Here is a 27004-nt window from a genome sequence, read left to right on the forward strand (position 1 = left end):
ACCTCTCAGCCTAACTCCTTCATGTTAATAAATCAACATCCCAGAAACAATCAACTTCTGTAAGATATAAATTTAGTTTTTCACAATTGTTAAATATCTTGAGTGTGTTTATTTCTGAGTATAAACAAAGTTTTCATTGTTACAGAACCTGCCAGACTTTTTACAAAATACGCAACTCATCATCAAAATAGGAACTTCACTTTGGGTAATTTACCTTTGAATTGGCCCTTTAGTTGATGTGTTTTGTGTCAGGATACTTTCCGTTCTGTACTAAAGAAACAAATAGTTTCAATTTATTATTCTATAAGAATGCATTTTATCTGCCTCTAAGACTAGGTAGAGTGTAGGTTTTTTGACTACCTCTGCCCATTCATTTCTGGAATAAGTTAAATGAATAGAAAACACAGGAAGGAAAAGGCACCTGAAAAAAATACGCACGTTGTTCTCTTTTGCACAGTAGTCTTTATGTCCTTGGTGAAAACTTGAGTTTTCTTTTAGCTTATGTATCCTTGGTTTGGATCTGTGGGGTTATAATATTTTAGTTATTTCTCTCGGTCACACATGCGTATTTTAAAAATCTTTCAAATAATCCACTCTGAAGTAATTTTGAAATTTTTGTACATCTTATTTTGTAAAGTTAATAAAAGCTGAAGCTAAAAAATATAGTTGTTCCTATCATAGAAGAATGGCAGGTATGTGGTTTGAGAGTATGTGTGCACACATTTGCATGAAATAATTGGAGAGAAATGTTGAACATAATCTGTTAAAGTCTTGGGCTTGTGATTTTATTTTCTTGAAAATTAAAAAATATATAAGAAATGAAACTGAAAAATAATTTTTAAGCCAGATATTTGAAAATTACTACTTTAAAATTAAGGTACTACTCTTTACTTTATTGTATTTAAATTTAGACAGTAAAAAGAAAATATAATCACAGTCTGAAGTTTTGTGCTGGGTGCTTAATCTATTCAAACAAACATTAAATGTGTGAACATTTGGAGGGTTTAAAAATAATATTTGTTCTTAAAGCATATAGGGATTTTGGGGGGGCTTATTGGGTTTGGTTACTTATAGTATATTAGAAATAGGAAGCAAGTTCTACCTAGGAACTTCCCTATAGTTTCGTGTTTCCTTTTTCTCCTCTTTACCTTCTTCTTTCTTTTTCGGCTCCATTCCCTCTCTTTCTCTTATTAGTATATTGTGCATACATTTCTGATACATTAATTGTAAGTGACTTTGGTCGATATGCTTAGTGCTTGTGATATTGTTTACACAGATTTTGTGTGCTTTTTAAAATAGGTAGGTAGGGTCCTAGCACACAAAAACTACCTTAGAATCCCTTTTGAAAAATCCTAATTTTCCATTCTTATTACCACCAAAAATATTGGTTGGCCTTATGTTTTTTAAGCAGTAACCTGAATAGTCAGTGGTAGAATCAGACTGGGAGGAATTTGAATATTTCCAGAGAAAAGTGCTTTTAAACAATATGCTTAAACCACAAGAACTGAGAGTTCTTTCCTTTGAGATGTGCATTACTGTTTGTGCTTCTGAGTTGAAGTGAAACAGGTTATTCTGTAATATCAAGCTATAAAAATGTTTGACAGTTTTATTTTTCAAAAAAATTTTTGTTTATAAAGTCACAGTTATATCCATTCATAGATGTTGGGACTTCATATGTGACAGTGCATAGTAATCATAGGACAAATACTTTTTTGGAAGCAAAACAAAATTCATTTGTATGATCTGTGAACTTTGACATTTTTTCAAGGATGCTTACTTACAGTGTACCCTGTTACCTTATATAGTCTCTTTATCTTAAAAAGAAGAAAGTTGAGGGGTAATGTGGGGGAAGAGGGGAGGGTTGAGTGGGTGGGCTGGAATGGGAGTAAGTGGGAGAAAACTGTACTTGAACAATGATTAAAATAAAATTAAAAAAAAAAGAAGAAAGTAAGGCAAGTGATTTTTTAAGCTTCGAAAATTTGCTTAACTTACTAACAACTATTTAGTGAGTTTATCTTCTAGCAAACACCATACTAATCACTGACTTTATATGCTGCCTTTCTAATGCCACTTGTAATATCAAATCTCATATCCCAGAAAAATATGGAAAATCTTCATACTTTGTGGTATTATGTGATCATCTCTGCTAGAAGCTCTCCCTTTCAATTTATGTATTTCTAGATAAAGAAACTCAGTAAGAACTAATGGTAAGAAAAGACATAACTAGGACTAATGAGAGATTTTAGAAGTTTGTAAATAACAGAAAATACTAAATAATAGAAACAGAAAACAGGCTCACCACAGTGACATGAATGAAAATACCAAAAGGAACTGATAGGGACCCAAGTATACTAAAACTTAGTCTGTTGTTTATTACTTTGTTTATTACAGAGGAATAATTTTTCTTAGATTTAGATATAATTGGGAAGTATTTAGTTAAAGAAATTAAATTTAACAAAGCAACTTAATTTCCCAAAGGATAAATATAAACTAGGATCTTCTGAATATTAATGGAGCCTAGCAAGCATTCTATTATGTAAATCCAAAATATTCTTATTTTCTCATACAAGTCCTAAAAGCTTAAAAAATCAGTTTAACCATTAAATATCTTAGGAGAATAAGAGTTATGAAATTGGAGGTTGTTTAAGCTCATATACTTGACCTGCTTACATACTTAATGTTGAAATAAGGAAAAACTACAAATATTTTTAAATTATTAACTTAAGAAAAGCAGTTTTTCTCCCAATCTTTTAATGTGATTATGTGACCTTGGTATGTGAATAGAAGATTGAGAAATGATATAAACTGAATAGGAGGGTAGACAGGAAACAAGAAACTGGGATCCAGATTATTAAAGACTGGATTATTCTAGAGTGAAATGAGGTACCGCCGTATAGTTTTTAGCAGAAGAGTGACATGGCCTAATTTGTGATTTAAAAGAATCATTCGGGCTACTGTGTTGATAATTGACAGCAGGAGGAAAAGGGCAGAAACAAGAGACTCTTCAAGAGGCTATTGCAATAATCCAGGGAAGAGATAATAATGGTAGTTCAGACTAGAGTGAGAATAACGAGCAGTGGTTAAATTCAGGGCACATTTTGAAAGCAGAGCCCACAGGATTTCCTGACAGTTTTGATGTGGGATGTACTTGAAAAAGTGGGGTCAAGAATGACTAGAAGCTTATTTGCATGAGCAATGGGAAGGGATTAGACTTGCCTTCAACTGAGATAAGAAAGGCTGCAATTGAATCTGCTTTGGGGGATGGAGGCACATGGAAAGATCCGTTTTGGACATATTAAACTTGAGATGTCAGACGTGGATTTGGACTGGATCTTCAAACTTGGAGGTCCTAGCCTGTAGATGATAGTAAGCCCATGCCCATGAAATGGGACATAAATTGGCTGGTAACTGGACATCAATGAGACAGGATGATAGCTGAAAACTAACTCTATCACAACTTTTCCTATTGCCAGTATTGCTGATGGCTCAGTTCTTCTGACCTAATTGAGAACCAAATTCAACTCTTCTCAGAGTTTTTGACCTAACAGTATACCATATGTGAAGTAGTAAGCATTCATTAAATTTTATCATTTAAAGGACAAGGCAGCTTAAATGCAGATGTCTGCATTTAGCTTCTTCACTCTTTGGTAGTGTTGGTTTGGGGAAATTATGAATGAATTACATTTACCTGTTTTACTAGAAAATGACAAGTATTTGGGTTACTAAAGCATAAGGTAAAATATTAGGTAATATTAGGCTGAATATGATAGTTGAAGAGAAAAAATTCAAATGATAAAAACAGAAAACTAACCTTTATTCCCTTGGGCACTGAAAAACAATGCCACTGGTGGTTTCTGTACTTCGGGGAATGTCAGAATTACCTGGACTTCTCTTAAAAATACTGATATTTGGCTCATATTCCTAGACCTCTGATTTATGTGGTATGAGCTACAAGATGGGTATCAAGAATTTTAGAATATCTCCAGGTGGGTTTAATGTACACCAAAGTTTGAGAACTACTTTGATGTACACTATTTTTTTTCTAATGGAACTGTCATTAATAATCACAGTATTCAAATTCCCTTTCATAATTTTTTTCATTCCTTGCTGGTACCAAAAATGGAAGCAAAATTGAGAAAAGGTCCTCTCACAGGCATTATGCCAAGTGAAATAAGTCAAAGAAAGAAAGAAAAATACTACATAATTTCACTTATATGTGGTATCTTTTAAAAAAAAACTAAATTTCATAGATACAGAGAACAGAATGGTGGTTGAGAGTAAAGCAGGAGTGAAATGGGTGAAGGTGGTCAAAAGGTAAAAACTTAGAGTTTTAAATTAAGACACAAAAATGTAATGTACAGCATGGTGACTAAAGGTAATAGTACTGTATTGCATATTTAAAAGTTGCTAAGAGAATAGATCTTAAAAGTTCTCATCACAAGAAAAAAATTTATGTATGGTGATAGCTGTTAACTAGATAAAAGTAAATGAGCTCTAAATTATGTAAATAAGAAATCACTGATGTAATTTGTTGTGGATTCATGGCAACTGTTCACCTGGTCATTTACTTATAGCAGAGGTGAACCTCAAATTGGAGGCTGCTAGGATGTTATGGTAGCTTCATTAGATTTTTGAGTAAGAAGACTTGGATTCAAATCACAATTCTTTTGCTCATTAGCAGAATTAAAATGGGCAATTCATTTAACCTTCCTGTAATTCCAATTTCTTTCTTCCTAACATGTAAATGTGTTTTGAATGGTTATTATATATAATTTTTAAAGTTAATATATATGAAGGTAAATTATAAAGAAATATAGAAAGATATTAAAGAATTATTATTTGTAAGGATTCTTCTTAACCTTAAAGTGATATAACATTACAAAATGTAATAATTTCTTGAAAATGAATAGATTGTTATTTTTTTCCATATTTTTTCACTGCCATAAGAATGGAGCTCTGCATATAGCAGGTAATAAATGCTATTAACTAAACATATTTAGTAGAGGAAGTAATTGTTTTAGATTTATTTCCTGTATAGTATATTAACATAGGGAAAACATATTGGGAAACTCATCCTGGGTTTCAACACAGAAGTTGTCACCTACTAACAAACATGTTCTAAGTTTTAGGTTTCTTTTCTTTGGATATTGGGGATAATATTTACTTTTCAAGGCTGCTGTGTGAGGTTCAAGTGTAAAGTACCAAGCATAGTGGCTGGTACAGAGCTTGCAGGAAATGTTAATTCCTTGTTTCTCTCCAATAGTACAATAATCTTGGAATAGTAATTTTAAAAGCTGAATAATAATTTCTCAGTAGCTAAAAATTCTTAATAATCAATTTTTATTTGTTTTGCTGATTTCTATATTATTTTAACTTGTAAGTGTCCACCTCCCTCCCATCCCCAATGCTTTGAAAAGCAGTTTTTGTTTTGTATGCTTTTTCAGGTAACAAAAAAAGCCATTTAATGTTAAGTCTACACAATGGACAGCACAAAAGAAAAGAATGACAGTTGCAAAGATGACCTTCTGCTTAGGATGGGACTTAATGATAATAAAGCTGGGATGGAAGGATTAGATAAAGAGAAAATAAACAAAATTATAATGGAAGCCACAAAGGTAAGTTTCTTGTTTCTTTCAATGTCTTTAATTTAGTAACTTTTATTGAAAATCACTAAGTTTTAAACATCCTTTTTATTGTAATTTTTAGTATTTTAAAACATTGTTAAGCTACAAAAAGGTATGGAATAATCTCCTTTCTAGTCTATTGCTCTTGCCATCCAGTCTTCTACTTCATGTGTACATAATATGTATGTAAAAGCAAAATAACATGCATTTTCTTCTCTTTTAAAAATCCCAGTAGAATACTATAATTGTTGCATTTTTTATTTTTGTTTGAGTTTATATAACTTGGAGGTCTTTCTGAAGATCTTTCTGAAAAATTAAAGCCCTCTATTCTTTTTTTATGCTATATGTGTGGATATAATTTATTGAACCAGTCAGAATCTTGATTGTTGGACATACATCATTTCAAGTCTTTTGTTTTTACAAACAGTACTGCAATGAATAACCTTGTATTTTATAACTTTACATATGTGCAAGTAAAGCTATAGGAGAGAGTCCCAGGAGTGAACTCATTCCACCAAGTGCAGATAGCACTAATGGATATAAGCATGTGCAATTTTTATGAATTGCCCAGCCATCCTCCATTGTGCTTGTATCAGTCTACATTTCCACTGCCAATATATGAGAGTATGTGTTATCATGCCACAAACATGCCAACACTGCATGTTATGAAACTTGGATTTGTCGATCAGTGGTAACAGTGTACCATTAATTTGTGTTTCTCTTTTGAAAAGTGAGATTGTGCATCTTTTCAAAGCTATTTGTATTTCTTTTTGCATGAACTGTTTCTTTTTAGCCTTGGCATAGTTTTCCATCAGATTAGTGTTTATTTTTATTATTCTTTACTTTTTATTTTGCTTATGGTAGTTTTTCCTGGGAAGAAGTATTTTGTTTGCTTCTTTTTATGTACTCGAATCTGTCAACTACATATGGTTTTCTTGAAGATCATGAAAGAATTCTTTAATAGTTCTCTTCCCACTTTTTTGGTGTCATACATATATTATGGAATATACATGCAGAAGTGTAAAATATGTAAAAGAATATCCTCTTTCTCAGTAAATGCATGTGATATTTACAGAGGCTTCCTTCAAGTGGTTTAGTCAAAAGTGGGGGGGGGGGGTTGTATGTGTGTGCACGTGCACACATGCACACTTAGGACTTAAGGAAGCAATCAAATGTAGCAGGATGTTAATTCTTGCTGTATCTGAAAGAGGACATATAAGTGTGCATTTTACCATTTTTTTCAACTTTTAAAGATTTAGAAATTCCAAAATAAAAAGTTGAGGGAAGAATAATTTAAGAATATAAAATGTAGACACAATTTTAAAAGGAAAAACTTGCGGGAAAAACGACTTCTGGCCAAGATGGAGGTGTAGGTAGACACACTGTGCCTCCTTGCACAACCAAAATAAGGACAATAACAATTTAGAAACAAAAAACAACCAGTACTGACAGAAAATTGAACTGTATAGAAGTCCGACAACCAAGGAGTTAAAGTAGACATATTCATCCAGACTGGTAGGAAGGGCAGAGTCAGGCTGCTGGGTGCAGAGGGGTCACGGCAAAGCAGTAGCTGGCAGACCCCGAGTGCACGGGGCAGCAGCTGGAGGACCCAGCAAGGTGGCGGACAGTGGAGGGGTGCGGCACACAAGGCGGCTGGTGGACCAGGCTGTCCCACATTCTCGAGCAAATAAACCAGGTGAAACTTTGGAGTGAGGCACTGCACAATCCTGGGCTCCAGCATGGGGAAATAAAACCTCAAAACACCAATTGAAAATACCTGCGGGGATTGAGGTGCCGGAAGAGACTCCCAGCCTCACAGGAGAGTTCACTGGAGAGATCCACAGGATCCTAGAACATACACAAGCCCATCCACCAAGGAATCAGCACAAGAGGAGCCCAATTTGCTTGTGTGAAGCGGAAGAAGGCACTGAAATTCGGCAGAGAATGAAGCAAGCGCCATTCTTCCCTCTCAGACCCCTCCCCCATATACTGCGTCACAACACAGCCACATGGGTTACCCTGCCATGGTGAACACCTAAGGCCCCGTCCTTCATTACGTAACAGGAGTGTCAGGACAAAAAAAAATTAGCCCAAATGAAAGAACAGATCAAAGCTCCAGAAATAATACAACTAAGTGACAAAGAGATAGCCAACCTATCAGATGCACAGTTCAAAACACTGGTAATCGGGATGCTCACAGAATTGGTTGAATTTGGTTGCAAATTAGATGAACAAATGAAGGCTATGCTAAGTGAAATAAAGGAAAATGTACAGGGAACCAATAATGATGGGAAGGAAACTGGGACTCAAATCAATGGAGTGGACCAGAAGGAAGAAAGAAACATCCAATCAGAAAAGAAGGAAGGAACAAGAATTGAAAAAAGTGAGGAGAGGCTTAGGAACCTCCAGGACATCTTTAAACATTCTAACATCCGAATTATAGGGGTGCCAGAAGGAGAAGGGGAAGAGCAACAAGTGGAAAAGTCATTTGAACAAAGAATAAAGGAGAACTTCCTATTCTGGCAAAGGAAATAGACTTCCAGGAAGTCCAGGAAGCTCAGAGAGTCCCAAAGAAGCTGAACCCAAGGAGGAACACACCAAGGCACATCATAATTACATTAGCTAAGGTGAAAGAGAAAGAATCTTAAAAGCAGCAAGAGATAAGGGGGTAGTCACCTACAAAGGAGTGCCAATCAGACTGTCAGCTGATTTCTCAAAAGAGATCTTGCAGGCAAGAAGGGGCTAGAAAGAAGTATCCAAGTCATGAAAGGCAAGGACCTACATCCAAGACTGCTCTACCCAGCAAAGCTTGCATTTATAATGGAAGGGCAGATAAAGTGCTTCTCAGATAAGGTCAAGTCAAAGGAGCTCATCCTCACCAAACCCTTATTATATGAAATGTTAAAGGGACTTACCTAAGAAAAAGAAGATAGAAAACATGTACAGTAAAATGACAGCAAACTCACAATTATTAACAACCACACCTAAAACTAAAACAAACTAAGCAAAAAACTAGAACAGGAACAGAACCACAGAAATGGAGATTACATGGAGGGTTAGCAACAGGGGAGTGGGAAGAGGAGAGGGGGGGAAAGGTACAGAAAATAAGCAGCATAGATGGTAGGTAGAAGATAGGGGGAGGGCAAGAATAGTATGGGAAATGTAGAAGCTAAAGAACTTATAAGAATGCCACATGGACATGAACTAAAGGAGGGGAATGTGGGTGGGAGGGGGTGTACAGGGTGGAGGGGAGTGAAGGGGGGAAAATGGGACAACTTAATGGGACAATAATCAATAAAATATATTTAAAAAAATAAAAATGGAAAAATAACCTGAAGTACTATGATCAGTTTTGTTTCTAAATATAAATAAATGAAAAATTGAATTAAAATGAAAAAAAAAGAATTACGAGATGAAATAAGCAAATATAACATATGGATCCTGATTGGATCCTGGCTTAAACAAATACATCTGAAACAGTTAGGTGCATTCGATAAGGAGAAGGTACTACAATATATTCATGAATTATTGTTCATTTTATTAGTTATAAAAGTGTTATGATTATGTAGTAAAATGGCCTTATTTTTAAAAATGCATGCTAAAATACTGTATGGAATACCTGAATGTTATTATATCTGTAATTTACTTTAAAATAGTTCACTTCAAAAAATTCAATGAAGGCAGCATAGCAAAATGTTAATTGTTGAATCTCAGTGATAATTTTATATGTGTGTTTATTGTACTAATCTATTTTTCTGTTTGAGGCTTCTTTGAAATTTTCACCATGAAATTTTTTTAAAGATTTTATTTATTTATTTTTAGAGAGAGAGGAAGGGAGGGAGAAAGAGAGGGAGAGAAGCCTCAATGTGTAGTTGCCTCTCATGCACCCCCAGCTGGGAACCTGACTCACAACCCAGGCATGTGTCCTAACAGGGAATCAAACCGGTGACCCTTTGGTTCACAGACTGGTTGGTGCTTAGTCTACTGAGCCACACCAGCCAGGGCTGATCATGCAATTTTTTTTAAGACTTTATTTATTTATTTTTAGAGAGGGAAGGGAGGGAGAAAGAGAGAGAGAGAGAGAAACATCAATGTGCGGTTTCTGGGGGCCGTGGCCTGCAACCCAGGCATGTGCCCTAACTGGGAATCGAACCTGCGATGCTTTGGTTCCCAGCCCGCGCTCAATCCACTGAGCTACGCCAGCCAGGGCGCAATTTTTAAAAAAGAAGAAGAAGGAATAAAACCTATAAGCTTGGTTTTCAGATTAAGAGATAAAATATTGCAGATATCCTACATGTCTCTATCAAATCTTCTCTATCTCTTCTCTATGTCCCAGTACCACTTATTAAATAACCTATCCTTTTTCTTCTTTTCTTAAGTATTGATGTAATTTATGCTTTAAAATAGGTATTCCATTTACATGGTCTGAAACTTAGAAAATACAAAAGGTAATACAATGCTGTGTCTTCATCCCGCCATCCTACCAGCTTATCCCTGAGCAGCTCAGTTATACAAACAAGTTAGTCTGTGGTAGTTACACTGTCATTGCTTAGCTCACCACTGCTCCTTAATGCATGGGTACAAACACACACACTATACACCCTCACACGCACACTCACTGCACACAGTCAGTGTGGACAACTTGCTTCTCAGCTTATCCTTTTCCTTCTGGTCTAAAATGCTTTCTCCTGGCCCACTGGATTATGTTTCTGTTCTTGTACTTATACATCATGATTTTAACTAAAATACTTTATAATAAGGCTTGATATTTGCTAGAACAAGTTGTTCTGTTGCTCTTTGTTTTTTTTATTTTTAAGAGTATCTTGGGTATTCTTGAATCTTTGCTCTTCCATATAAATTTTCATGTATATATTCATCATAGAAAATATATATATACATATATCATATAATGATATATATCATGTGATATATATTACAATCATATAAAATATAGTAGTATATATTCTTCTAGTATATGTGTGTGGGAGAGAGTTTACCATAAATATCTTTTTAATTTGAAATTTCTAATTGTTGCCTCTCCATAGCAGTGCACTTTACTTTTTACAAACTTTTATCTGAAAATTTTAAACATACACTATACTAAAGAGAATACTAAACTGAATCCCTGGGTAAATATCACCCAGTACCCACATTTTTACAAATGTTGTTTTCTCTATCCCACCTACCTCACCCCTATTGAATTTTGGATGTATTTAGAGTAAATCCCAATAAATTGGACAAATTTATAGAAACTTAAAAATTTTCAAAACTGACTGAAGAAGATATAGGAATCTAATTAGACCTATAATAAATAAAGTAATTTAGTAATTAAAAATCTTCTCACCCCACCCCACCCTCTGCCCCAAAAAAAGAAAAGCAAAAAAGAGCAGGTCAAGATGGCTTCACCGGTGAATTTTACCTGACATTTGAAGAAATAATACCAATACTCGACAAGCTCTTCCAGAAAATAAGGAAGGATGCAACACTTACCAACTCATTCCATGAGACCAGTATTTCTTTGATACCAAAACCAGAGAAGCAGAAGATTCTAGGTTATTATAAATGTTAAAAGTCCTCAACAAAATTGTTGAAAACTGAATCCAACAATATATAAAAAAGATTACCTTGACCAAGTGGGATTTATCCTAGGAATGCAAGTTTGGTTTAGCATCCAAAAATCAATTAATATAATATGCAATATTAATAGCATAAAGACTAAAAAATACCTTGTCATTTCAATAGATGCAGAAAAAGTATATTTGACAAAATCCTATACTCGTTCATGCTAAAAACACTTGAAATAGAAGGGAACTTCCACAATGTAACAAAGGGCATCTATAAGAACCTGTAGTTGTCATCATACTTTGGAGTAGAAGACTAACTTTCCCCCTGAAACCAGGAACAAGGCAAGGATGTTCAATCTTACCTATTCTACTCAACAGTCTTGAAAGGTTTAGCCAGTATAGTCAGGCAATTAAAAGAAATGCATCTAGAGTGGAATGGAAAAACTAAAGCTATCTCTTTGCAGATGACATGATCTTACATGTAGGAAACTCTAAGAAATTTCAACACATACCCTGAAAAGTACAAAAGAAATTGCTGAGGGAAATTAAAGATCTAAAAAAATGGTGAGGTACAAGGAGACTAATATTGTTAAGGCAGTTCTCCCCAGATTGATCTATACATACAAAGTATCCCCCATCAAAATTTCAGGGGCCTTTTTTCTCCTGCAGAAATTGACAAGCAGATCCTAAATTTATATGGCAATGCAAAACACCTAAAATAGCCAAAATGGTTTTGAAAAGAAAAAAAACATAGAGGTGTTTGACTTTCCTATTTCAAAATTTATTATAAAGCTACAGTTTTCAAGACAGTCCGGGACTACCATAAGGCCAGACAGATAGATAAAACAATGGGGCAGAACCCAGTCCAGAAGTGAATCTTTGTCACTTACTGATTTACAAAAGTACCAAAGCAAAAGGATAGTCTGTTCAGCAAATGATGCTGGGACAACTGGATATCCACATTAAAAAAAGATGAATTTAGACCCTCACCTCACACTATACTCAAAAAAATTAACTCAAAATAGACTTAAATATCAGAACTAAAACAATGAACCTTGTAGAAGAAAGGAGAAAATCTTTGAGACCTTTGGTTAGGCAAACATGTCTTAAATACAATACTAAAAGCATAGTCAATAAAAGAAAAAGTTGACAAATTGAACCTTATCAAATATCAAAAAGTTTGCACTTCACAAGATACCATTAAAAAAAAAAGATAAGTAACACACTAGTGTAAAATATTTTCAAAACACCCATCTGTTAAAGGACTTACATCCAAAATATATGAAGAATTCTTACAACTCATTAATAAGACAAATAACCCAATTTGAAAAATGGGTAAAAGTGCAGACATTTCACTAAAGAAGCTGTGAAAATGGCTCATAAGCACATGAAAAGATGTTCAACATCATTAGTCATTGGGGAAATGCAAATTAAAATCACAATGAGATACCATCCACACTATTATAGCCTAGAATGACTATAATAAATAAGACAGACAAGAACAAATCTTGGCGAGGATGTGGAGAAATTGGAACTCTCACACATTGCTGGTGGGATTGTGAAATGATTCAGCCACTTTGGGAAACAATCTGGCAGTTCCTCAAAAGGTTTAGCATGGAATTACCGTAGGACACAGAGATTTCACTCCTAGGTCCAGAACCAAGGGAACTGAAAACATGTCTACTCAAAAACGTGTAGGCAGATATTCATTGCAGCAATTTTCATAATAACCAAAAAGTAAAAATAATCCAAATGTCTACCAGCCTGATGATTGGATAGATAAATATGTTCAGTGGTGGGATGATAAATAATTTTCTAAAAGTTATTTTCTTTAGTGACTAACATTAAATTTTTAAAAATAACCTTTAAAGTAAAAGTGAAGGAGATAATTGGTGAGCCATTTGACTAAGGCCCAGATGTGCCCTGAGGGTCCTGCTTAGGACACGTTATTTCTCCAGTGTAGATCTGCACTCGTCTCACTTCATACTGTGCTTAGTACTGACTGGCAACAATTCTGTCATTTAGGTAACTATAAATTTATTTTACAGATAAGGAAACTGAGGCATAGAAAGATTAATTTTAGGGTTGTTTAACTAGAAGTAGTGAAGTTAAGTTTTGAAGTCGGTCATTCAGACTATGCAGTGTCTACTCTTCAGCCTCCAGATTCTCCTACAGTGATGCTTTCCTTCAGATATCTTTCTTTTGTTTTGTTTTCCTACACAGGGCTCCAGATTTTATGAAAATGAGCTCAAGAAAGAAAAGCAAGTCAACCAACGAATTGAAACTATGATGCAACAAAAAGCTCAAATTACCAGCCAGCAGCTAAGGAAAGCACAATTACAGGTATTAATTTATTTGGTAAATAAAGTGGCAGCTGGAATAATAGTAATTGATGGTTTAAATGCATTATGGTCATGTTATCAGCAAAAACAAGATAAAATGTAAATAAAATGTTTGTTATACTATAAAACAAAAATGTATATTTTGTTAAAATTGCTTTACTTTACATAAAGACCTCACATCTAGACATTATCACCTTCATTGTACAGAAGAGAGAAAGGAGCCTTAATTAGGTTAAGTAACTTGCCTAGCTTCATATGACAATTAGTTGGCAAAGCCAGAGCTTACGTTCTTTTTATTATATACGTATTAAGCAGCTGGAAGGATCACGGGATTAATGTGACGTGTTTTCTGCATTACTGATTTTGCAAAAGAGATTTGGAGGAACACATTAACTAATTAAATTAAAAGGTAATTTAAAACATAATTGTGTTATAGTAAAACAAAGTCACCTAAAGGATAGAAGGCCTGATGTGCATGTATTTTTAAGATAAAACACAATGTTTTATGGTAAGTTTATCAAATCATATTCAATTTAACAAAGTATTTTATAACATAATGATAAAATTATAGTATTAATCTGATATGCTATAAAATTGTTCTCGTGATAGAGCTGAGATCATAAATTTTATGTTTTCTTTACCAAACTATAATGTGTGATTTTTTAAACATATGCTTTCTCAGAGCACAAGCTAATTTTGTATCTTCTGTGTTAAGTGGCCTGCTACCATGACAAGAGATTGACTTGTCTGTCAAATCATCATTTTTAGTGCTCCATAGCGTGCCACTCTATGGAGGCACCATAATTAGTTTACCTTAACCCACCCTGGTTCCAGTTTTTTGTTTTAGATACAAGATTGTAACAGTCATTCTTACTTATATGTCTTTGCACTCCTGTCCTGTTAATTTCACCACAGACTGAATCATTTTACAATTTCAGCGTAAGAGTGCTGGTTTCCTCACATGTTTAAAGCTGGATTTAATCAATTTTATCATTATTTTAGTTTCTGCTGATACAGTGCCCAAAATCTTATTTCATGGTTGTTTACTTTGCTCTCATTTGATCATGAAAGAGAAAGATTACCCTTTTTTGTAATTGAATTTATTGGGGTGACATTGGTTCACAAAACCATACAGGTTTCAAGTGTACAACTCAACAAAAATCATCTGCACACTAAATTGTGCTCCCATTGCCCAAAGCAAAGACTCTTTCAGTCATCCTCATTTATCCCCCTTTTGCCCATCTCCACCTACCCGACCTCCCTTTCCCTCTGGAAGTCACTACACTGTTGTCTGTATCTCTGTGATGTGTGTGTGTGTGTGTGTGTGTGTGTGTGTGTGTGTGTGTGTTTCTTTTGTTTAATCCCTTCACCTTCTTTCATCTAGCCCTCCAATCCCCTCCCCTCTGACAGCTGTCAGTCTGTTCTGTGTATCCACGCCTCTGTTTCTATTTTGTACGCCAGTTTATGTTCTTTAGATTCCACATATAAGTGAGATCATATGGTATTTGTCTTTCTTTGCCTGGCTTACTTCACTCAACATAATAATCTCTAGGTCCATCCATGCTGTCACAAAAGATAATTGTCTTTTTACACATTTGTTAGCCATTAATATTTCCTTTTTGTGGGAATTTCCTCTTTTATTCTGTTTGTTAGGATGTAGGCTAAATAACTGGCACAAGAGACCCAAAGATATAATGATCCAAATAAGATAAGAATTTCTTTCTCTCTCACATAATACATAAGTAGTCCCAGCTGGCTGGGTAGTTCTGATCACCATAGTAATTGCAAGGCCCATGTTCTGCATCATCCTGTTCCACCATTCCAAAGTGTTATCCTCACTGGAATTGACAAAACTGGGTTAGCCCCAATCTAGATTCCAGTTCCTAGTAAGGAAGAAAGAAAAAGGGAAAAATCAAAAGCAAATTATTTGCTATTACACAGTGAAAAAGGAGTTGCACACATCAGCTCACATTCTTTTGGCAAGAATTTAAATTTCACATCACACCTAAATGCAAGAGAAGCTGTAAGATATAGCTGGGTGGCCACATGCCCAGCTAAAACTTTATTACTATAGGAGGAAGAGAGAATGGATTTGGGGGTTCAGCTAGCAGTCCAAAGAAACACACTCTTGTCTACATTTCTAGAGGAGTTTGTATCTTTTTTTTTTCTTGATTTATTGATCTTATATGTTAAGGACTTTTTTCCTGCCATTTGTCATAAATATTTTTCCTGTTTTCTCTTAACTTTGCAGAGTTTTTTTTCCTCTCTATACAGTTTTAAATGTTTATGTAAATATCTAACTGTATTTTTAAAAATTTTCTTAGTTTTGGTATTGTGCATAGAGGTTATTCCTCACAAATAAGCCTGTATGTGCTTTTAATATTTTTACAGATTTTGTTATAATCAAATTTTTAGTCTCTTTGGAATTTGTTTTACTGTAAGGTGTGAAGTATTTTTTCTTAAATAGTGAGTATTATATTTTCCCTGAATGGTATTATTATTTCTAAATAATGATTCTCTTGTCCCGACATCATTTATTGAATCATGAGTCTTTTCTCCACTGAGTCAAAGAGGCGTGTTCATATACTAATCTCTCATTGTAGTTGGATTTATTTCTGGACTCTCTTTTCTAATCAACTGAATCTTTTCCTCTTTCAGTACCATGAATTTTAATTATTAAAGGATAATAATATAGTTTAATATCTTTACTACTCTTTAAAAAATTATTTTTTCTCATGCATTTTTAAAATAAATTTAAGCATCATTTCATCAAGCTTTTAAAAAAATTCTATTCTGTCCATAACAATATTGTTTTTAAATTGACATTAATCCTTAAGCAATTTACTTTTTAGACCTTTTTTTGGTAAGCTTTATTGCTCTATAGTTTACAAATATTTTTGATTAAGTTTTAAAGATATGCATGTGAGTGGTGCAATATAACAACTTTTTACTGTTCATATTCACATTTTAGAACTCATATTTTTAAATATCCTGATAATATGGAGGAAAAGAAAATAACTTTACATTGTGGAATAGAACTTCAGATTTTGTTACTGTTTTAGTTGACTATTTCATGGGAGGCTTTCTGGCATCTTTTGCAAGGGGAATGGCAGGAAATGTGTTTTGTGTTGATTATTAAATTGTTTTGTTTTTTGAGAGCTTCCTTTAAAAAGCTTGTATAAATGGGAGGGGATTGAGGAAATCCTAAGGAGTCTAGAAGTTCTGAGAGAACAGAGAAGTTTTCATAGGAAATGCTTTTCTATTTTAGAGTTTCAAAATTTCCAAATAGTAGATTTTATTATGTGTGATAAGATAGCATGAACTATTGCCAGTCAAGCTGATGTAAGTAATCTCTGTAGTCATGGACTCCCATGATTTGTATTCAGAACCTCTCTAAATATCCCCAACCCCATCTTCATTAGATTACTTCTAGGCACGTTTTTTGTATCTTCCAAAACATCTTGTTATAAATGTGTTCGTAATTGAATAGACTAATATCCATATTATAGTAAATGGCAACTGCACAGCCAGTCAGTGCATTTTGACCATTTTAACAATTGATTTTATGAACTCAGATTTACTCAATAATTTTTAGGGTACTACTAATTAAAAAAATGAAAAACAATATTTCTTGAAATAGTCTCCTAGATGTAATAGAAAAAAGGATTTTTAAAAAGATGTAATATGGATATAAAAATATCACATCAGAGTTTGGTTTCAGCTCATTTCAGTGATAAAAACTTTTAAAAATCTATTTTAGGGAAGCATTAGTTAATGGAAAGAGCACAGACTTAGGAATAACCTGATTTCCAGGTCTAGTTTTAACATTTACCAGCTGTATGACTTAGGGCAAATTTACTTAATTTTACTGAGTTTTAATTTCCTTATCTATGAAATGGGAATAATGGTCATTATCTTAAAATTATTTTGGCCATTAAATGCATTAACATAAGAAGCACTTATAATATACACATGTCATATAATATAATCAGCAAATGTCATTTCTACTTTCAAAATAATGGATATTATCATTAAGCCCTTAACCATAGCCCTGGATAAGTTCACTACGTGTGTGTCTATTTTAATTATTTCAACCTTTCGATGTTGCTTTAGTCCCATTTCACAAGTAAGGAAAGTGAGGACGGGAATCGTTTGGAAGGAATAAATAAATGGAAGAAAGGAAAACATGAACGAGGATTTCAGTAGAAGGAACTTGAGAAAAGCAAGGGTGGGCATTTGCTAGATTGGAAAGAGAAGAGTGCAGAGAAGGGTGACTAATGAGAGATAGTGAAAGAAAATGGAACGTATGAGTCATCGGTGGGGAGGTTTCCTTTTGGCAACTGCTCACTTGCTGCAGGCATCAACAGTCAGTAGATTGCTGAAGAAGCTGCCACAATTTTAATTTATGAGTCTAAGGAGAATTTTCCCCATTTAGTTTGCTTTCTATTTATTATCTTTTTCCTTTCCAGTGATTCTGGGTTAAGATATTTCAGATGTTTCTCTTATTCTCAATTGACTTTATCTTAGGCATATTTCCTGGATTAATATAGTTTTCAGACCCTTGTTTTTATTAGTTTCCATGATTTGCTTACATCTTTTTTTTTATGTCAGGTTGCTATTCTGTAGTTTAAAATTGAACTGGAAGAATAGTTGTTTTAAATCTATATGATAAATTAGATTAATGTTGGAAGGTTTCATTTATTAGGTGTGGTATCTTGCTGCATGAGATCAGATTTCTCCAAAATTTTTCTATGAATACTACCTTCTTTTTTTAACTTTCATATATATATGAATTATATAAATTTTATTCATTTTCTCCCCCCTTCTCTCTTATGAGGAAAGAATTTAAAGGCAGATAAGTTCTTTCTCCTCCTTATCTGAGATAAGGTCTCTTCTTAGATACTAAACTCACAATTTAGTCTCTAATGCAATAAGTGCCATTATAAGAACAGAAAAAACAAATAAGGGAACATGAATTCTGTGATACAGAGGACAGAGATTCAGTTAAGTTTCAGAGACTCTGTGACAGAACTAGGAAGGCCATTTTAGACAGAGAAACAGGCTAAAAAAGTCAGGGAGCACCCCAGGTTGTTCAGTGAGTTGCAACCTAAATAGGAGCAGACCTCTACAGAGTCTTACTGTGGCTACTCGAGACAAATGTGGTTCAGTGCCATTGTGTCTAAAAGAGACTTTGCAGTCTTAACCTGCAGCTGGTGGGCAGCTAGTGTCACTCTAATGCTCACTATAATGCTACCAAGCAATGCTAGAAGCAAGTTTCAAGTTCATCGAGGGGAAAAGCTAAATTATACCCCTGTAACTCTCTGCCTTTGAGGAAACCTACTATGGGGATTTCTACATAATGGAAATTGCTTTTATTCCAATCACCCTACTTACACATTTCTGGCTGTTTTCCCCTAAATTTTTTATTGTTTTATTATGCAGCTAGCCATTGATCCTTTTAGTAATAGATTGCATTTATTGAACTTGTACCACGTGCCAGCTACTCTTCCGTGTTGTTTTTGTATTCCATCGCCCTCAATAGCTTTCTAATCTCTCTTATAATTTTATGAGTTTTATTGACTTCATGTGTTTTGTAGATCAAACGTTCACAAAACCACCCTCAACTAGAGGGAACCTGAGAAAGTACATATTTAGCTTCTTCAGCCTCTATAGTAGAGGCTACGAAGAAAGAACCCTTGGGAATGGGTATGTTGGCTACATACACCCTTTTCTTACTGCCCCACTTTGCTTATCTCTTCCCCTTTTAATTTCTTCTTATCAATCCAATTATTTTTCTCTAAAGAAACAAAAAATTCTTTATAATATAATACTCTTTACTGTTATATTTGGCATATATATTGAAATTTTATGAAAGGATAAATTATACTTTAAATTTTCCATTTGATTTGTATGGACTAACAGTTACCAAATTTTAGCCTTATAAAAGCAGTTCTAGGGAGGGAATGTTTACATATACTTTGGTATAATCTTTTGTTATTCATTTCCTTTGTTGCTATTTTAAGACATGAATATTGTGAGTCAGATGGAAGCAGTTGTTTATTTTACCTGAACTGAAGCTTTTAGTTACAATATGTCCTCCAAATTTATAAAGCAGTAGAATCATTTGATATAAGCAGTTGTAATAGTTCATTCATTCAATAAATGTTAAGTACCTCTTACACTTGTGGGTATTGAGAAATGTAAAAGTTGGTAGGGAATGATAGTTGAGAACAGAGTGCTTCTTTACGAAAATCAAAGCAATTATCAGCCTTAATACAACAAGCAAATACACATACATGGGTGGATGGATGGGTGGGCGGATGGATGAATGATAGATGGATAGATGAACAGAGACAGATAAACAGATGCCTAGTAAAAGATTAATGTTATGATTAGTAGTGTTACAATATTATGTTGTCAAAAGTTCATTAACTTTTTAAAAATTAAGGTCAACAAATGTGCAATGGAACTAGAACAGAGCCGGGACCTGAACAATACCATAGTGCACATTGACATGGATGCTTTCTATGCAGCTGTGGAAATGAGGGACAATCCAGAGCTGAAGGATAAACCCATTGCTGTAGGATCATCTAGTATGTTGGTAAGTAGATAAAGACAAAAAGGAAATTTCATAATATATTCAAGTAAGCCTTACTGGTTTATGAAGGAGAAAGACTTTATTGAATTCTACCAGTTTACTGAGTATTTTTCTGGTTTCTCTATGTGTTCAATTGCTGGATCCTTTCAATATCCCTTAAGGTACAGATTTTCATTTCCACTTGACAGATAAGAAAATGAACTCAGAGAAGTATTTTATAACTTCCCTAAATTTTCAAACCTGGTAAATGGTAGAGAGGCATTATATCTTTCTGTTGCAAATTATATTTTTTAAGTGTAAGGGAGGACTCAAAAAATACCAGAATTATCTTCTGGAGAGCGGGCCATTTGTAATATAGGCTTCCCACACTAGGAACCCATCTGTATCGTTGTTGTAAGAGGTCATATTTGGCTTCAGTGAATTTTTTTTGAAGACTCTTTCATTGTGCTTGCCTGTTTCATGATGGGTGATTTATGAACACACCTGCCCACATGGAGCTGAGTATTCAGCAGTTTTTGACCAATAGCGGCATGACGCCCAGGCCCTCCCCTCCCTATTCACCTGATATCACCCTAAGTGTCTTTTTTTATCCCCCCCTTTTTTTTGTTTCCCCTAATAAAAATGTCCTGAAAGGACATACAGAAGATCCAGAGACACATGAAAAAATGCTCAGTATCGCTAGCTATCAGAGATGCAAATTAAAACCACGAGATACCACTTCACACCAGTCAGAATGGTCATCATAAACAAAGCAACAAACAACAAGTGTTGGAGAGGATGTAGAGAAAAGGGAACCCTAGTGCACTGTTGGTGGGATTGCAGACTGGTACAACCACTATGGAAAAGAGTATGGAATTTTCTCAGAAAACTAAAAATGGATCTGCCTTTTGGCCCAGCAATTCCACTGCTAGGATTATACTCTAAGAACCCTGAAACACCAATCCAAAAGAACCTATGCACCCCAATGTTCATAGCAGCACAATTTACAATAGCCAAGTGTTGGAAGCAACCTAAGTGCCCATCAGGAAATGAATGGATAAAAAAACCAGGGTACATTTACACAATGAAATTCTATGTAGCAGAAAGAAAGAAGGAGCTCCTACTCTTTGCTACAGCATGGATGGAACTAGAGAGAATTATGCTAAGGGAAATAAGCCAGGTGGTGAAAGACAAATACCATATAATCTCACCTTTAACGGGAACCTGATCAACAAAACAAAGAAACAAGCAAAATATAACCAAAGACACTGAAATAGAGAACAGGCTGACAGTGACCAGTGGGGAGAGGAGAGGGATTTTCAGGAGAAAAGGGGAAGGGTTTGAAGGAGCAAGTATAAAGGACACATGGACAAAAATGGGGGGGGGGAATGGGAGGGAGGTGGGGACGGCTAGGGGGCTGGGATGGGAGTAAAAGACAGAAAACTGTACTTGAACAACAATTAAAATTTTAAAAAAAGAAGAAAAAGAACAAGAAAAATGTCCCCAAAGGGAAATGTTTTGCTGATATGGAAGAGGTGAAACAAAAAAAACTGTACTAAAAGGCATTAGAATTGACAGTTCACAAACTGTTTTGAGCAGTGGGAAAAAATGTCCCAATAGGTGTATTTCATCAAATGGAGAATACTTTGAAGGTAATTGAAGTTTAAACATATAAGAATAAATAAACAACTTTTTATAAATAAATTCCAGGTTTTTTAGGGCTCACCTTGTAACTGTTCTGGTTAAAGAAAATTGAAGAAAAAGGAAAAATGATATTCTAATGCTGAGGTTTGCAAACAATGTCCTGCATGCCAAATCCAGCCTGCTACCTTTTTTGTAAATAAAATTTTACTGAAACAGTCACACCCATTAATAATTTATTATTGTTGTTTCACTAAAAGAGCTTAGCTGAGTGCTTGCAATAGAGACTGTATGAATGTAAAGCCTAAGTAATTACTATCTGGACCTTTACAGAAAATGTTTGCCAGCCAGTTCTAGAGTAACATATATCGTTGATGTAGTACTGTAATTGAGTAGTTTTTCCCTTGACTTGGAACCTTTGCTTTTCTGATTACTATGTTGCTCTTCCTTATTTCTAGCCTAACCATAAAAGGTAAAGATGACCAAGATAGCCATATGTAGCTAAAAATGTGTTGGGAATTAAAAGTAGAACTGGAATAGATGGGTTTTGGTATTAAAAAAAACATGCAAGAGAACAAGGAAAGTTCTTCCCTGTCTCCTAACGTCTTCCAATGCCTTAGCTATAAACCTAATCCCTACTAAGTTATTATTTTATTACAAAACTATAATCTGTTCATTATCTCTGCTCCCATGAGTATGTAGGCAACTAATAGTCCTATTCCCAAAACAGTGTTTATGGGAAGGATACTTCCCTTTCCTATAAGTCATCAACTAATATTTGAATAAATATATTCAGTTTCATTAGGAATTTATAATACTAGGCCCTGGCTGGGTAGCTCAGTCAGTTAGAGTGTCATCCCTGTACACCAAGGTTGCAGGTTCAGTCTCCTGTCAGGGCACATACAAGAATCAACCAGTGAATGTATACATAAGTGCAACAACAAATTGATGTTTCTCTCTCTCCCCTCGTTCTCTCTCTCTCTCTAGAATCAACAAATAAAAATTGAAAAAATATATAATGCTATATATAATATATGAATATATATTTATAACATATTAAATTATGTGTGTATGCTATACATGCAAATATATAGTATATAGATGCATACTATATGTGTATATTTACATATATGCACACATATGCCTATGTATATATATATATGTACATACATTTACACCCACATGGCATAGTCATGTTAAAGCTAACCCCACTGTTAAATTCACAAAATATTTCTTTCCTATAATTTTTATCCTCCTAACAATTGGTTAATGTTTCCAAATTCAAAATGATTATCTGTTATATTTGAACAAAATTACTCCCCTTGTATATATGCTGACCTAATAGATTTTCCTTCTAATGAGATTTGAAGCTTAATTGTTTTTGTCCTGTTAAACTAATAAAAATGTATCTTTGCAGTAGTGGTTGTAGTGACACATATTTGGTTAATACAGTCTGTTACAGGTAGAATTCTTTTTGAATGAATTTGATGGATGCTTGAAATGTTTAAGTTAGCACTCATAGTTAGAACTTAGACCCGGTAGCACTTATTTATTGCTGCATAATGAACCCCTTCAGTACTTAGTGGACAACCATTTATTTGCTCATGATTCTGTGATTTGAGCAGAGTACAATGGGAATGGGGATGGATAATCTCTATCCTACCTGGGGTTGGCTAGAGCTGTTTAGCTGAGGTGCAGGGTCCAAAATGGCTTCACTAACATGCTCAGCACTTTGGCTGACTGAGGTGGCAGGAATGGCTTCCAGTCATTCAGCTTCCCCCTCTCATGGTACATTATTATTCATTAATCTAACCTAAGGTCTTTACATGGTTGCAGGATCCCAAAAATACGAAGGCTGAGGCTGTTGACTCTGTAACACCTAGGCTTCATGGCTCACATAATGTCACTCCCTCACATTTTTTCGGTCAAAGCATGTCACAATGCAAGTCACTTGGCATGAGGAACTAGAACCCACCTTTTGATAGGAGGAACTGTAAAATACTGTGGCTATGATTTACCATCTACCACAAACCTAAAAGTTAAAGGAAGTCATATCTAAAATTTTGTTTCTAGTCTACTATAGATCTAGCTTTTATATCAATTCCATTAGACTTCTTTATATTTAAGCATTGGTTTGCCATTCTAGTGCCATCTGCATTTTTTGTTCCAGAATACTGACCATGGATTACATAATTTAGAGTACTATTAGGGTTTTTTTAATGCTATTTAAAAAACCATTAATGGCTATTTAATGTTATTATTCTGAAATAATTACTCCATTTGACAGATTCTGTTTTGCATTTCTTTCACTTTTCACTTAAAATTCCAAACAGAGATTTCATTTGTGATGAAAACTATGGTCTACCATATTGACAGAGACTGTTGCCAGGTGTCATTTATAGGATTTAATGAGTAATGTCCTCCTCTTTACTCTCAGTTTTTTACTTCTATCTCCTAGTCAAAATGTTTTCACCAAAGAAGATATTCAGGTCTTAAGAAATAAAACTTAACTTTTAAAGTTCTTTTAAGCTTTTATTACTTCATTTTGGAGATTTAATTTTACTGACCATATATTAGACCTTTGATTTTTGTTCTAGATGAAAAATTTCCAAAATCCCAAACAGACCAAATTTCAAATATGTACTATTATACCATACGGTTACTTTCCATACTATTAATTGCATGTACCATCTATGTTGTTTGCACTATGTTACTTTATAATTATATTTTACTATTATTACTATATTCTTACTACTTTTTAAATATTTAAAAAAAATTTAAATCCTCGCCCGAGGTCATGTTTATTGATTTTAGAGAGAGAGGAAGGGACAAAGAGAGAGAGAGAGAACATCAATGTGAGAGAGAAACATCATCAGTTGCCTCCTATGTACACCCTGACCAGGGATCGAACCTGCAACCTAGGTATGTGCCCTGACTGGGGATCAACGTCCAACCTTTTTGTGTACAGGACAACACTCCAACCAACTGAGCCACTTAGCCAGGGCTATACTCTTACTTTTATGTAACATCACCCACTATCATCCAAACTTTGATATATAGTACTATATTATGGGTATGCCTTAAAACCAATGAAGTTTAGTTACTGGAAATATAAGGGAACCTTTTTATTAACACAATCTTGCTTATTACCTGGTGTCACATTATAAATACAGGACAGCAGTGAGAGAGTCATGCTATCGTAATACAAACCATGATAGGATAAAAATAAGCTTGATTTGAGACAGTGACCTATAAAAGAAATGTCCTTGAATTGAAAATGCACGTCAGTAATGTGTTTCTTTTGAATGTATTGATCAATATGTTCATTTAGGTTTCTATATTTTTTCCCATGTGGTCCATTTTCTTTCAGAGTACCTCAAATTACCGTGCAAGGAGATTTGGAGTTCGTGCAGCCATGCCAGGATTTATTGCTAAAAAACTCTGCCCACAACTTACTATAGTGCCTCCAAACTTTGACAAATACCGAGCTGTGAGTAGAGAGGTAAGGCTAATGAATGTCTCGCCCCCTACTTATTTATAGCCTTTCACTGATTTCCTGTACCTACAAAGTCAAGTCCACATGCCTTTACACATAAGAATTTGGCCTTAGGAATTCATCCTTCTATTTCCCAGTTCTTTGTTCTTCCACATGTTATTTTCATCTGCTTAGAAAACTCTGTCTCCCCAGAAAATTTGGAATTGCCTTAATTATAACCTAAACTAACTTTAGCTTTTTTTCCTTAATGTGCACTATACATATGGACTCTACCTAATATTTATAATTTATAGAATCTACTCAAGTCGGTAATTTGAACCTCTTTTCTGAATAATTTTTTTATCCATGTTTTTAAACAGGAGCACACTTCACTTATTTTGATTAGCTGCCTTCCTTGGCCCACAACCTAGTAAAGATGCTTATGAGCATTTAATATCTAAGAGACTGATAAAGAAAAAAGGGAATAATCTATTGCTTTGAAAAGGATCTCCAAAGTATAAAGATTTGATTATACATTAAAATTGCCTAAACTATCATGTACGAAAAACTGCCATTTTCTCTATTTTTGATAACTTAGCTATCATAGCAGTGCTGGAACGTTAAGTCATAAATTAAAATTTTGTAATGCTACCTCAAACACTTTAGACAATTGAGGTAAAATGCAATGTGTTATAGACTGCTGTCTGAATTGAAACATTGAAAAAACCATGGCCGAGTACTCACTCTCTTTTAGTCACACAGATGGTCTTTAGATTCACTCCTCTCATTTGTATTCCACCTAATTTCCCCTAGAAATGAACCCCCCCAAAATTAAACTCATATCCCACACGAGTTTTTTTTTTTAATTTATGAACAGTCTGTGACAGCGAGCACTTTTGCGCCTACCTCTGGTAGGGGTGAGTTGGAGAAACACATTCACATTTGGTTACTGCTTATCCGTTTTACTGTATTCCTAATTAAAAAGAGATAAAATGCTGACGTTTGATAAGGTAGGCCTTTAATAAGTTTGAAAATCTTTCAAAGACTTTGTAAGAAAGATTTTTTTAAGTCCTACTTTAATTCAGTAAAACTTTGGACAGTATGATGAGAACTAAATTGTTTTTAGTTATCTTTAGTTATTTGCATAAGTTGGAGAAATCTTCAAATTTCAGTAGGATCTAGCTAGTTTATTTGCAGATAACATATGGGTTTTTATGTGTGAATGAACTATAGCATAAATTCCCTGACTATAAATATATTAATATTTATGCCTTTGTTTATAAGTTTAGGGAAAGCCATTTTGTTTTATCCAAAAGAATGGGATAGCTTGAAGTGTTCTTGAAGCCTAAGTACTTGCTATTTACTGGAACATGTCTATTCTCATTCTTAAAGCCATGTCCTGTGTAAAGGAAGTTAGTGAGTACTCTGCCTCTGAGGAATACTGTTCATTCAGAGTAATCTTAGTCGCCTGCCAACTACAGACTTTCCAGAGTTTCATTTTCACTAGAAAGGTTCTTTTTGAGTACATCATAAAAACAGTTTCTTCTATAAGAACAGAGTTAATTAAGGTTCTCTCTGAGCAAAGTGTAGCCAAGTTTTATGTCACCATTTTCTAAAATTACCTTTCACTCAGCTGTTCATACTTATATTAAGCTAAAAAGCTTTCTTTTTATAAATCATAAAGAAAGGCTTTCTCCTGGTGCAGCAGACAGCTTTTAAATACTAGATGGAACCATAACATAATTTAACAAGTATGTTTTTCTAACATACATATTATTTTG

At 34.3% G+C, this 27004-nt stretch overlaps 1 protein-coding gene across 2 annotated transcripts in view; it reads left to right on the forward strand.

The window, feature by feature from the left end:
* POLK (DNA polymerase kappa) overlaps positions 1-27004 on the forward strand; it is a 73154-nt gene that overhangs the window by 20412 nt on the left and 25738 nt on the right. The window contains exons 2-5 of one of the 2 annotated variants that reach the window (XM_028523513.2): positions 5445-5615; positions 13412-13531; positions 19979-20131; positions 25119-25250. In XM_028523513.2, the coding sequence (XP_028379314.1) occupies positions 5481-5615; positions 13412-13531; positions 19979-20131; positions 25119-25250 (540 nt within the window). In that variant the 5' untranslated portion in view covers positions 5445-5480. Of the gene's footprint in view, positions 1-5444; positions 5616-13411; positions 13532-19978; positions 20132-25118; positions 25251-27004 lie in introns of those variants that run through there. The other variant, XM_036020429.1, reaches the window with a different exon arrangement.

The sequence above is a fragment of the Phyllostomus discolor genome, chromosome 3, assembly GCF_004126475.2.
Source record: "Phyllostomus discolor isolate MPI-MPIP mPhyDis1 chromosome 3, mPhyDis1.pri.v3, whole genome shotgun sequence".
Classification (NCBI taxonomy): Eukaryota; Metazoa; Chordata; class Mammalia; order Chiroptera; family Phyllostomidae; genus Phyllostomus; species Phyllostomus discolor.